The sequence below is a fragment of the Dipodomys ordii genome, unplaced genomic scaffold (genome assembly GCF_000151885.1).
Source record: "Dipodomys ordii isolate 6190 unplaced genomic scaffold, Dord_2.0 Scaffold37, whole genome shotgun sequence".
Classification (NCBI taxonomy): Eukaryota; Metazoa; Chordata; class Mammalia; order Rodentia; family Heteromyidae; genus Dipodomys; species Dipodomys ordii.
Genome location: NW_012267253.1, coordinates 12,948,868 through 12,960,403, shown reverse-complemented (window position 1 = coordinate 12,960,403; position 11,536 = coordinate 12,948,868). Strand labels below are relative to the sequence as shown.

Genomic DNA, 11,536 nt, shown 5'->3' with positions numbered 1-11,536 from the left:
GAGCCGGCCCGGGGCTGGGCCTCGGGAAAGCCCCAGGCGGTGGGGAAAGTGGCCGCGTTCCCGACGGCCCCGCGTGCACTTCGTCTCTCCGCTCCGAAGCGTCTCCTCGCCCCGGCTGCTGCCCGTTCTCGCGGCGTCTTGGTCCTGCTGCCCTGGCTGAGGGAAAACCGAGGGACCTGCGGTCCCCGGCCCCGAAATCCCGAGGGCCTCCCGGGTCGTCCCGGACGGAGACTCCGCGCCTGCCTTGAAGGGTTGGGGGCGGGTGCGTGTGCGTGCGTGTGTGTCAGTATCAGTGTCTTGACAGGGAAGCTGGAAACTTCTTATGTAAGGGGCAGGGCTAAGCGAATGTGGAGTGATGACTGAAATAGCATCCCCAAAACCAGACAAAAAGTTTTGGTTCCTTCGCGCGCTCTCCCTCCCCTCCCCATTCTCAAAAAATCAACAAAGCTACTGTTTTAATTTCCAGTTTGTGCAGTGCTGACCATAGAATGTCTGTTCTTTTCCTGGGAGGTGAGGGAAGCTAGTTTGTTAAATTTGTTAAAAATCTGCCCTCCCAGCTGGGGGTGTGGCTTAATGATAGAGTGATTCCCTGGCCTGCATGCAGCCTTGGGTTCAACACATTAATAAGAAAAACAAAAACAAAAAACCCTACCTTGGCCTAGGAAGGCGGCTCAGTGGTAGAGTGCTTGCCTAGCATGCATGAAGCCCTAGGTTCGATTCCTCAGCACCACCTAAACAGAAAAAGCCAGAAGTGGTGCTGTGGCCCAAGTGGTTGAGTGCCAGCCTTGAGCAAAAGAAGCTCAGAGACAGTGCCCAGACTCTGATCAAGCCCCAGCACTGGCAAAAAAAAACAACAAAACAAACCTTCCCCCCCTCCCAAATCCCTGCCTTTCCTCTTCCCTTTCCATAAATATGAAGGAAAGAATAGTCCATTTTCATCTATATTTTCTCTTAACATGAAGTCACAGTGTCAAAACCAATTTGCCTCAGAATTGAGGCATTAGTGCTAATTTTTATTTTTTGGTGGCACTGGGATTTTTAACTTGTGCTGGGGAGAGCATCACTTTTATTTTTTGCGTTAGGTATCTTTCAGGTAGGGTCTCAAGTCTGCATAGTACCTAATCCCCAGTTCTGATTCCTATCTGTGGCTTCCCGTGTAGCTAGGATGATAGGAACACATTACTCTACATTTAGCAGTGATTGAGATGGATATCTCACTAACTTTTTATCTGACCTCCTCAAATCTTACAAATCCTCCCACGTTGTGTGATTACAGGTGTGTGCCACCTCTCCCAGCATTTATTGGTGATATTTAGCATCTGTTGGTGTTGAATATGACAAGCCATTGAGATTGGTAATATGGCAAGTAAATGGGTTTCTTTCCTTGGTTTCTCATGGTCTGGCAAGAAATTACACAAATAATTTTAAACTTGAGTAATAATGATAAAGCAATTAGAACTTACTTAGCATTTGTTTTAGCCTAGTTACTAATAGATTTTTTTTGTGTGTGTGCCAGTATTGGGACTTGAACTCAGGACCTGGACACGGTTCCTCAGTTTTGGATTTTGCTTAAGGCTATCATTCTACCACTTGAGCTTCAGCTCCACTTCTAACTTTTTCGTTGTTAATTGGAGATAAAAGTCTTGTGAATTTTCCTACCCCACCTGGCTTTGAACTTTGATCCTCAGGTCTCAGCCTCCTGAGTAGCTAGGATTACAGGTGTGTGGTGCCCCCCCTTTTTTTTTGTCGGTCCTGGGGCCTGAACTCTGGGCCTGGGCGCTGTCCCTGAGCTCTTCAGCTCAAGGCTAGACCTCTACCACTGGAGCCATAGTATTTTTTTTTTTTTTTTCTGCTTATGTGGTGCTGAGGAATCGAACCCAGGGCTTCATGCATGCAAGGCAAGGCAAGCATGAGCCACCTTCCCAGCCCTGGTGCCCAGTTTTAAGTGTGTTTAATGTATTATGTAAGAATTCTTATGAGGCAAGTATTAGTGATTACACAGTGAGGAATTTCAGTCCAGCAGAAAAGGCTTCCTAGTAGAGGTGACATTAGAGCTGTAGTTGTAAGGACTTACAGGAGTTTGTTAGGTGTGGGGAAATGGATTTGAAGCACAACCCCTTAGATGGTTTATTAGGGCTTTTTGGTGTACTCAGAGGGCAGGTAAGATGGAATATGAAGCAGGAGATTGGTGGTCAGTAGAGGAACAGGTTCAGTTCAGAAGACTTGTAGGAAATTTTAGATATATATTTGGCCAGAATTTCTTAAGGTGTAGACTTTTTGCTTTGGAATCATCTGAGATGATGCCTATTTTTCAAGTGTATAAAGACTAATTCCAAATGGATTAAGTGGTTCAATGTACAAAGCAATAGAAGAAAATTTAGGGTGTTTAAGCTAGGAAATCCTAAGGCCAAGAAAGAAGTGAGAAGTATTTGACTAAAACATGAAAAGGATTTTTTGTAGTTTTAGTAGCAAACTTACAAAAACAACACAGAACACAGTTAAACACATGTACTTGAAAGTAGGACAACTTAGAAAAGTACAGTGAGTACGTGGAATATGCCATATGAGGAAAATGCTACAAACATTATTTACCTTCTGTCAATAAATTTATTTTTAAAAATTCAAATGGTGACATCCAGATTAGTATTTGTGCCATTACTGGGTCTTGAGTTCAGGGGCTGAGCACTGTCCCTGACCTTATTTTGCTCAAGGCTAGTACTCTACTAGTTGAGTCATAGCTTAATGTCTGGCTTTTTGGTGGTTACTTGGGGATAAGTCTCTTCAGTTTGTCTGCCCAGGCTGGCTTTGAACACTCATCCTCAAATTTCAGTCTCCTAAGTAGCTAGGATTACAGGTGTGAGCCACTGGTGCCTGACTTGTCCAGAAAAGTTTTTACATGTTTATTTATAGTTCTTATAAAGTTGAATTGCTGAAATTTCTTCACTGAAACAATTTGACTTGTGATAATGTTTTATATCCTTTTATTAAAACCTCACAAAATAGAAAAGCTATCAATACCTGATTTTCAGTCCCCTATCTTTTCCCTTGGAATCATATACATAGGTACCTTTAGATACCAAGACCTAAATCTTTAAAATTCTAGAAAACACTTAAAATAATTACATAGCAGAGCAAATAAGGAACTTTTTTTTTTTTAAAGGAAAAAAAGGACTGGGAATGTGGCTTAGTGGCAGAGTGCTTGCCTACCATGAATGAAGCCCTGGGTTCAATTCTTCAGTACCACATAAACCGAAAAAGCTATTAAGTGGCACTGTGGCTCAAATAGTAGCCTGTTAGCTTTGAGCAAAAGAAGCTCAGGGACAATGCCCAGGCTCGGAGTTAAAGCCCCAGGACTTGCCAAAATAACCAAATAAGAAAATACAACTTTTCTACTATGTAGGGCAGTTTAATTTTCTTTGCTAATTGTTGTTCATGTGTGGGTTTGAGAAGTTGTAAGTTAAAACATACATGAATAAAATGAATTATTAAACCCACACATGAATAATATGAATTGAAGAAATCAGCTATAATGTGAAACAAGGCTGTTTCAACTGGAGTTAATTATTAGTTTCCTACTTGACTAGCAGCTGCATAAACAGTTGATACTCTTATTTAGGTGACAAGTGGTAACAATGAAAAATGTGCAGTAAATACTCAAGTGATGCTACTTCAACAAATTTAAATCCAAAAGCGGTTTCAAGTACAACTTTTATTATGTACATTTCCACTAATCTGTAATTATCAGAAAGCCTTTTTTTCAGTTTCACTATAATAGAAATACAAAGTGAGTGACATTATCATTAGTGGATGTGATTTTTATAATGAGTAATATGAGTTCTTTAGCTTAATGACTGTTTTCTATGTAGTAAAATGTGTATTTTTTTCAAAAAGGAGATGTATAACACATTATACTTTCAAGGAAAATCTTATATTCAAAAAGCAAGTGTATTAAAAAAATTTTTTTGAGACAGGGAATTGCTATGTATTCCAGACTGGTCTCAAGATCCTCCTGTCTCCATCTCCAGAACGGTGTGAGTACCCAGCTAAAAGTCAACTTCTTTTGGCCTGAATTTGAGTCTCATTTAATTCCTGAATAATAAAGAAATTCACAATTAAGGTTCAAATTTTATCTATATTACCGTGTATTTGATTCACACATTATTTTAAGCTTGTATATTTTAAGTCATGGTTACAGAATGATTTTATAGGAATATATTGAAGGTGTAATTTTATTGTATGTATTGACTTTGGTTTAATTCTCTACAACTTTAAAATAGTATTGTGAGATGAAACAATAGGATTTTTACTCTGATAAAAACAACTGAATAGAGACTATTTCTAAAGAACTCACTTCTAATGAGCAAGTGTTCAATATCTTAACGGTAGGAAATCATTATGCTATTAAACTTGAATTTCTCCTTTCTGTATTCTTCAGTCTTCGGAGTATATGTTTCTGGACACTTGCAGTTAAACTGTAAATTTGATGATATTCTGACTACACTATTTAAAATAGTATTATCTTCATGTAGTAAACACATTTCCAAAACACATTGCCATAATGCACTGAAGTTACTCTCTGAAGACTAAAAGCTCTGCTAATTTGGAAAAATCAATGACTAGGTCTTTGTAAGTAATTAAGGTTCTATTTTTCTTCTAAACGTTCCTTTACTAATTTTTCCAAAGAGAAAAGATGTTCATCTGCATCTTCTGGTACAAGGTTTCTGATAGAATTTGCAAGTTCAAAAAGATATTCTGTATTTCTTCCACTTGGACCAGCTGCATTAAAAATTTGTTCAGCAATGTCTTCAAGAGGTGCAGGACCAAGATAATTAGGATTATCACATGTTCCAATATATAGCAACACACTGAATGGTTTTGTTGTGGGATCTTTTGGATAAAAGATCACTGTTATGGTTCTGTAGCCTCCTTTCTCTCTGAAGTCAAGGTATGTTTTTACTTCTTCTTCTTTTCCTACTGGCAGTTTATAAGCAACACCCCATACACAACCCTGTTGAAAAAGGAAAAGAAAATACTATTTAGTGTTTACAAGGCTAGTCAGAATAGGTGAAGATATGTTATGACCTAAGATAACATGTGTGGTCTTAGAAGCCAATTTTAAGTTCTGCCTCACTTAAGATGTATTGAAGAGGTACATACTGTACTAAGCAATAAAGGAAGCCTTTATTTTGAATAAGCTATTTGTATCACAAACAAGAGTATGCTGTTTATCTTTCAACAAGTTTTTAAGTTAATCTTCCACCCCTTTCCAAAGTAATGGTGTGATTATATCACTTTGCAAGAAGAAGCAGGAAAATTGCCCATTCTAGACCAGCTTTGGCTACCTATATAGTAAGACCCTGTCTCAAACAAACAAACAAACAAAAAACTATACACACAAACAACAAAGACTGAAATTTAAGATACTAGGTTTTTATTTGGTATTAAGAAAACCTGTAGGCTGGGCGCCGGTGGCTCAAGCCTGTAATTCTAGCTACTCAGGAGGCTGAGATCTGAGGATCGAGGTCAAAGCCAGCCTGGGCATGGAAGTCCGTGAGACTCTTATCTCCAGCAAGTTGCTCAGAAAACTGGAAGTGGTGCTGTGGCTCAAGTGGAAGAGCACTTGTCTTGAGCTGAAGAGCCCAGGCCCAGACAGAGTTCAAGCCCCACAACTGACAAAAAAAAAAGAAATTCTGTAGGGACAAAGTACTATTTATTTATTGTCAATTTGAAGTTCTAGTTACCTGTTTGGAGTCCTTTTTTTCTTTTTTAAATAGCTGTGCCTGGGGCTTGAACTCAGGGTCAAGGTGCTTTTCTCTGAGCTTCTTTTGCTCAAGGCTAGCACTTGAGCTCAAGGCTGACACTTGAGTCACAACTCCACATTCAGCTTTTTTGGTAATTTATTGGAGATATGAGTCTCATGGACTTACTTTCTTGGCCCTGACTGGCTTCCAACCACGACTTTCAGATCTTAGCCTCCTGAGTAGTTAGGATTATACGCATGAGCCAATAATCCTCTATTGATTTTTTTTGTAGTGTAAATTTTTTTTTTAATTGTGAAAATACAGAGGGGTTACAATTACATGGGCAAGATAGTGAGTACATTTCTTATCAAGCATTGTAGCCTCCTCCTTTGTTTACCCTTCCCATCCTCCCTACCCCCCACGCATTCCCCCCCCCCCAAGTTGTAAAGTTCGTTTTTGACATGACAACTTGTACTTCTCATTGTTGAAAGCATTTTAAAATACATTAATATAATCTGTTTTACTATCTTTTTTTTTTTTTTTAAATGAGACAGGGTCTTGCTGGCCTGGCTAGTCTCTTAACTTGCCATCCAAATCTTGCCTCAGAGTACCAAGAACACAGAGAGCACTAGTGTTTCTGGTACTGCTTGATTTTTATACAAAGTTGTTCCCAAAGAGAAACCTTCAATTTTACAATATAACAACTGAAATCTATGTGTGAACAAAAATGATTAAAGTGTCTAAGGAACAGAAGTCAGTTTAGTAAGAGTTCTGGAACTCCAAATCTGTGGAAGAAACACAAGTGCTTTATATAACTTAGGCAATATGGAAAGTAAGAATTATTTAGTTTTTGGTTAATGAAAATATTAGATTCCTAGCTAATGTGAAGAGAGCATTCAGGGACTGACTTGAGTTTTGGTGGTAGTTTGACTATATGAGAACTATTCCATTAATTCTTTTTTTTTTTTGGGTCCAGTCCTGGGTCCTCAACTCTGGGCCTGGGCGCTGTCCCTCAGCTCTTCAGCTCAAGGCTAGCGCTCTACCACTTGAGTCACAGCGCCACTTCCGGCTTTTTTCTTTTTGCTTATGTGGTACTGAGGAATCAAACCCAGGGCCTCAGGCATGCAAGGCAAGCACTCTACCACTGAGCCACCTTCCCAGCCCCTCTATTAATTCTTAACATACACATTTTAAAAAACACAACAATGAGACTACCTGCCATAAATTTGATAATATCCTGATTACACTATTAAAAAATAATATGTTACATGTCATTTGGTTATACTTTATTGCTACCTTGCACTCTACATTCTAACTTTTCCTCTGGCCTTATTTCCCTCAAATATGAAAAACAAAACAAAATAAAAGCCCCCATAACAAGTACAGAAAAGAGTGCTAGACTTAGTATATCGTTCAAATTGTCTGATACAGTACTGACAGAAAAATTTCATTGGTTAAAACTGAAAAACAACAAAAAATAAGCCCTGAATAATAAATCCTATGTAAAGAAGAACAATTATATCATACCCCAGGATCTTCAACAAGAGTCACGACTCTTCCAGGCTGTTTTGAAAAAGGTTAAAAAAATACTGAATTAAAATTCAGTAAACAAGTAAACATTACTATCAACTCATTATCGACATGGAATAAAACTAACCATATTTGCTCTAAGAAACACTTTAAAAAATGCTTATTTTTGCCAGGCACTGGTGGCTCATGCCTGTAATACTAGCAACTCAGGAGTATGATATCTGAGGATTCTGTTTGAAGCCAGTTTGGGCAGTAAAGGCTGGGAGACTCTTACTTCCACTAAAACTACCAAGAAGGCCAGAAGTGGAGCTGTGGCTCAAAGTGGTAGATCACTAGCCTTGAGCAAAATAGTTCAGGGATAGTGTCCTGGCCCTGAGTTCAAGCCCTAGGAATGGCATACAGAAAAATGTCTTTCAGACTTTTCTGCTGAGGCTGGATTTCAACCAGGACCTCAGACCTGAGCCTCCTGAGAAGCTAGGATTACAGCATGAGCTTTCTTGACTTAGTTCTGAGTTCCTTCGGTCTGGTCCTCTTTATCCTTTAATCACCTTTTGGAGATTTCTTTGACTTGTCTCTAATTTGCTTCCCTCTAGTCTATATTCTGTTGGCTTCAGAATTTCTATCTGGATTAGAAATTTTAATATTTGATAGTGTACCATGTAAAATGAAAATTCCTTAGCATAACTTAACTACAAGCTTCATTTCTTCCCACTTTCCCCTCCAGGATGTACTGAATGACTTTTAACCCCTACAAACATTTCTATCTTTGAATATACTAATGTACTGTGTGCAGTCCCACCCTCTTTGTTTACCTGGCATATCAAGCCATTTCCTCCATAAAGTTTTGGCTCATTCTCCAGGAAGGTTTAGTAGCTCCACCTAAACTCTCACTGATAATTTTATTTATTTCCCTAGTAGCCCTTACCAAGTATTTTGGTTTGATAGGTATCCTGTTTTGTTTTTGTTTTTTTTTAATTATTATCTTCGAGGTCTGGTCGTGGGCCTGGGCGCTGTCCCTCAGCTCTTCAGCTCAAGGCTAGCGCTCTACTACAACACCACTTCCGGCTTTTTTTTTCTTATGTGGTGTTGAGGAATCGAACCCAGGGCCTCAGGCTTGCAAGGCGAGTGCTCTACCACTGGGCCACCTTCCCAGCCTTTAATTATTATCTTTAAGTAGTTGTATAAAGAAGTTCCCATTCTACAAAACAGTATATGAATACAAGTTGTCTGACAACATTGTCACCCATCACTCCTAACCCATTCCTTCTCTCATTTTTTTTTAACTTGAAATTAGGTGATTATATAAATTTCACATATTTCACAGTATTGTGGAATAGTGATACTTAGTTAATGTCACAAACACATTTTAACCTTCACAAGGCACATTGTCATTATCAATGGTCTATACAGTTTGTGAATTCTATGAGCTTTGTGTCCTCAGTTTTAACTTTTTAAAAAATAGTATTATTAAATGTCTTGGTTGTAGGTGGGGGCAGGAGGGACAGAAAAAAAGAATATCTGGGAGTAATTTTAATGGAAGTGAAAGGAATACTGTGACTTCTGGTAGATGATACGGATAGGGACTACTGGTAAATTTACTTATAAGCTCTTTGACCCAAAAATAAATATAAATTTGTAACTGCACTTAATGAATTTTTGGGGGGGAGGGGCAATGATACCAGAGGTTTTTCTAAGATGACTGGGATTGGAGGATATGAAATGAGTCAGATGGGTGTTTTCAATGAGTAATGTCTCTGTCTGGAAATTTAGGGATTTAGTAAATGTTCCCAATTGTCTAATAGTAAACTGTTTCCTTTTTATGAACTTGTAATATATTCCACTTGTAGGGAAAACCTTCACATTTAAATAAGATGGTTATTTTAGAGAGAAACTATCAGTTTTGCAATAACTAGATGCTTAATTAAACTTTAACAAAGCTAAAAATTAGCAAGCATAATTTAAGAAATCAAGTAGGTTCAGTATTTTGCCCACTGCACTATGTGGAAATGAGACTAACACTTTGCATTTTTGTGTAAAAAGATGAGGCTTTTCTGATGACTAACTGGGGTACTGGCTGTTGTGAAAACATGATTCGTGTCCTCAATATCTGAAGTTATACCGACTTCGGGGATCTTTCTGAAACATTTTGTTGTTTTGTTGGATAAGTAACATTTACATAAGACTGGTGATCCAAATCTACTTTAATAAAAATGTGAAGTAGGTCTGGGATGTAGCTCAGTAGCAAAGTGCTTGCCTAGGAGGTGCAACACTCTGGGTAAAAATGAAGTAAAAATGATTTTTTTTTTTGGGTGGTACCTGGTTTGAACTCAAGGCCATACACACTTGCTCGGCAGGGACTTTACCACTAATGCCCATGTTTTTGTTTTTTTTTTTGTTGGTATGTGTACTAATCTTGGGGCTTGAACTCAGGGTCTGAGCACAATTTCTGAGCTTTTTTGCTCAAGGCTAGCACTCTACCATCTGAGCCATAGCTCCACTTCTGGCTTTTTAGTAGATAAATGGAGAATGAAAGTCTTGGGTCAGGCATCGGTGGCTCATGCCTGTAATTCTAACTACTCAGGAACTGAGATCTGAGGATTGTGGTTCAAAGCTAGCCTGGTCAGTAAAGTGCACGAGATTCTTATGTCCAATTAACTACCAAAAAAAGCTAGAAATGGTGTTGTGGCTTAAAGTGGTAGAGCACTAGCCTTGAACACAAAAGCTCAAGGACAGCACCCAGGCCCTGGGTTCAAGGCACCAAAAAAAAGAAAAAAAATACCTAAACCAGGTTCATAGACTTTCTTGCCCTGGGTGGCTTTGAACCATGATCCTCAGATCTCAGCCTCCTGAGTAGCTAGGGTTACAGGTGTGAGCCACTGGGACTCAGTCCAACACTTGAAGTCTTTTGTTTTGCACTGGATAGTTTTAGATAGGGTGGTGATCCCCTATCTTGTGTCTGGATCTTGATCATCCTATTTTATTTCTGCAGTAGCTGGGATAGCTGCCATCTTGCCCTGAATCATCCACTGAGATGGAGTCTTAGGAGCTTTTTTCTGATGCTATCCTGATGTACCATTATTCTCCTTATCTTAGTCTTCCATGTAATTAGGATTTCAGGCATGAAACACTGTGCCCAGCTACTGGTTGAGAAGACCTCTTAAGATTTTTTTTTTGTTTTTGCTTGCTTCTTCTGGGGCTTAAACTCAGGGTCTTGTGTTCTTGTCATTTTTGCTCAAGATTGGTATTGTACCAATTCAGCCATACCTCTACTTTTGGCTTTTTGCTCAGCTTCTGAGTAGGTAGGATTACAGGTGTGAGCCACTGAGCCCAGTGAGGTTTTTTTCTTCTTCCTTAACTAGAATACTATTAAAAAGATGTTTAGTACTTGGATTTTCCTTTAATTTACTAGCATGTATTTCTAAAGTAAAAGGTTTAAAGTGGTTGGCAATGCCATTCTCTTCCATCTTTCCCTTCTTATATTTCAATAAACTTAACTACAAGGAGATAATGGCCTTTTATAGTTCCCTTCCCCCCAATGGTCTTTTAAGTAGTATACAAGGTCTCTCTTTCTTTTAAAGCATAATGAGCCAGGCGCTGGTGGCTCATGCCTATAATCCTAGCAACTAAGGAGGCTGATATCTGAGAATCGTAGTTCAAAGCCAGCCAGGGCAGAAAAGTCTGTGAGACGCTTATCTCCAGTTAACCACCAGAAAACTGAAAGTGGTGCTATGGCTCAAGTAGTAGAGCTCTTGCCTTAAGCTGAAGAGCTCAGGGACAACTGTAGGCCCAGAGTTCAAGCCCCACCACTATCCAAAAACAAAAGAATAATGAACTACTGTACTGAGTTTTTTTTTTTTTATCATCAGCCTGTGTGAAGTATACATATCTTGACTTGCTGTATAACAAATTGTACATTTTAGTTGGGAGTTGTAAAATATGCTATTATAACCACATGTACCTATTTGATACTTGGTTATTAAAGTGGGAGCCTGGGCTAAGGCTTTCTCTTCAGGCAATTTAAAATGATCTTATCAAAACTGAAACTCAAAAGATATTTTATGTTACTTAACTTTTTTTTGGGGGGGGTGTGGGTGTTGGTTGTGGGGCTTGAACTCTGGGCCTGGGTACTGTCCCTGAGCTCTTTTGCTCAAGACTAGCACTCTAAGAAGTGGCGCTGTAGCTCAAGTGGTAGAGCGCTTGCCTTGAGCTGAAGAGCTGAGGGACAGCGCCCAGGCCCAGAGTTCAAGCCCCACGACCGACAAAAA

General features: G+C 39.1%; 2 protein-coding genes across 4 annotated transcripts in view; one reads left to right on the top strand and one right to left on the bottom strand.

Annotated features, from left to right (window-relative positions):
* The window catches only part of LOC105986891 (ankyrin repeat and SOCS box protein 3), a 125,894-nt gene that overhangs the window by 188 nt on the left and 114,170 nt on the right, over positions 1–11,536 (top strand). The gene's annotated exons all lie outside the window — the stretch shown is intronic.
* Positions 3,673–11,536, bottom strand: part of Chac2 (ChaC, cation transport regulator homolog 2 (E. coli)) — a 12,738-nt gene continuing 4,874 nt past the window's right edge. For 2 of the 3 annotated variants that reach the window (XM_013018021.1, XM_013018019.1), the window contains one exon: positions 3,673–5,008. In XM_013018021.1, the coding sequence (XP_012873475.1) occupies positions 4,643–5,008 (366 nt within the window). In that variant the 3' untranslated portion in view covers positions 3,673–4,642. Of the gene's footprint in view, positions 5,009–7,268; positions 7,305–11,536 lie in introns of all 3 variants that reach the window. The other variant, XM_013018020.1, reaches the window with a different exon arrangement.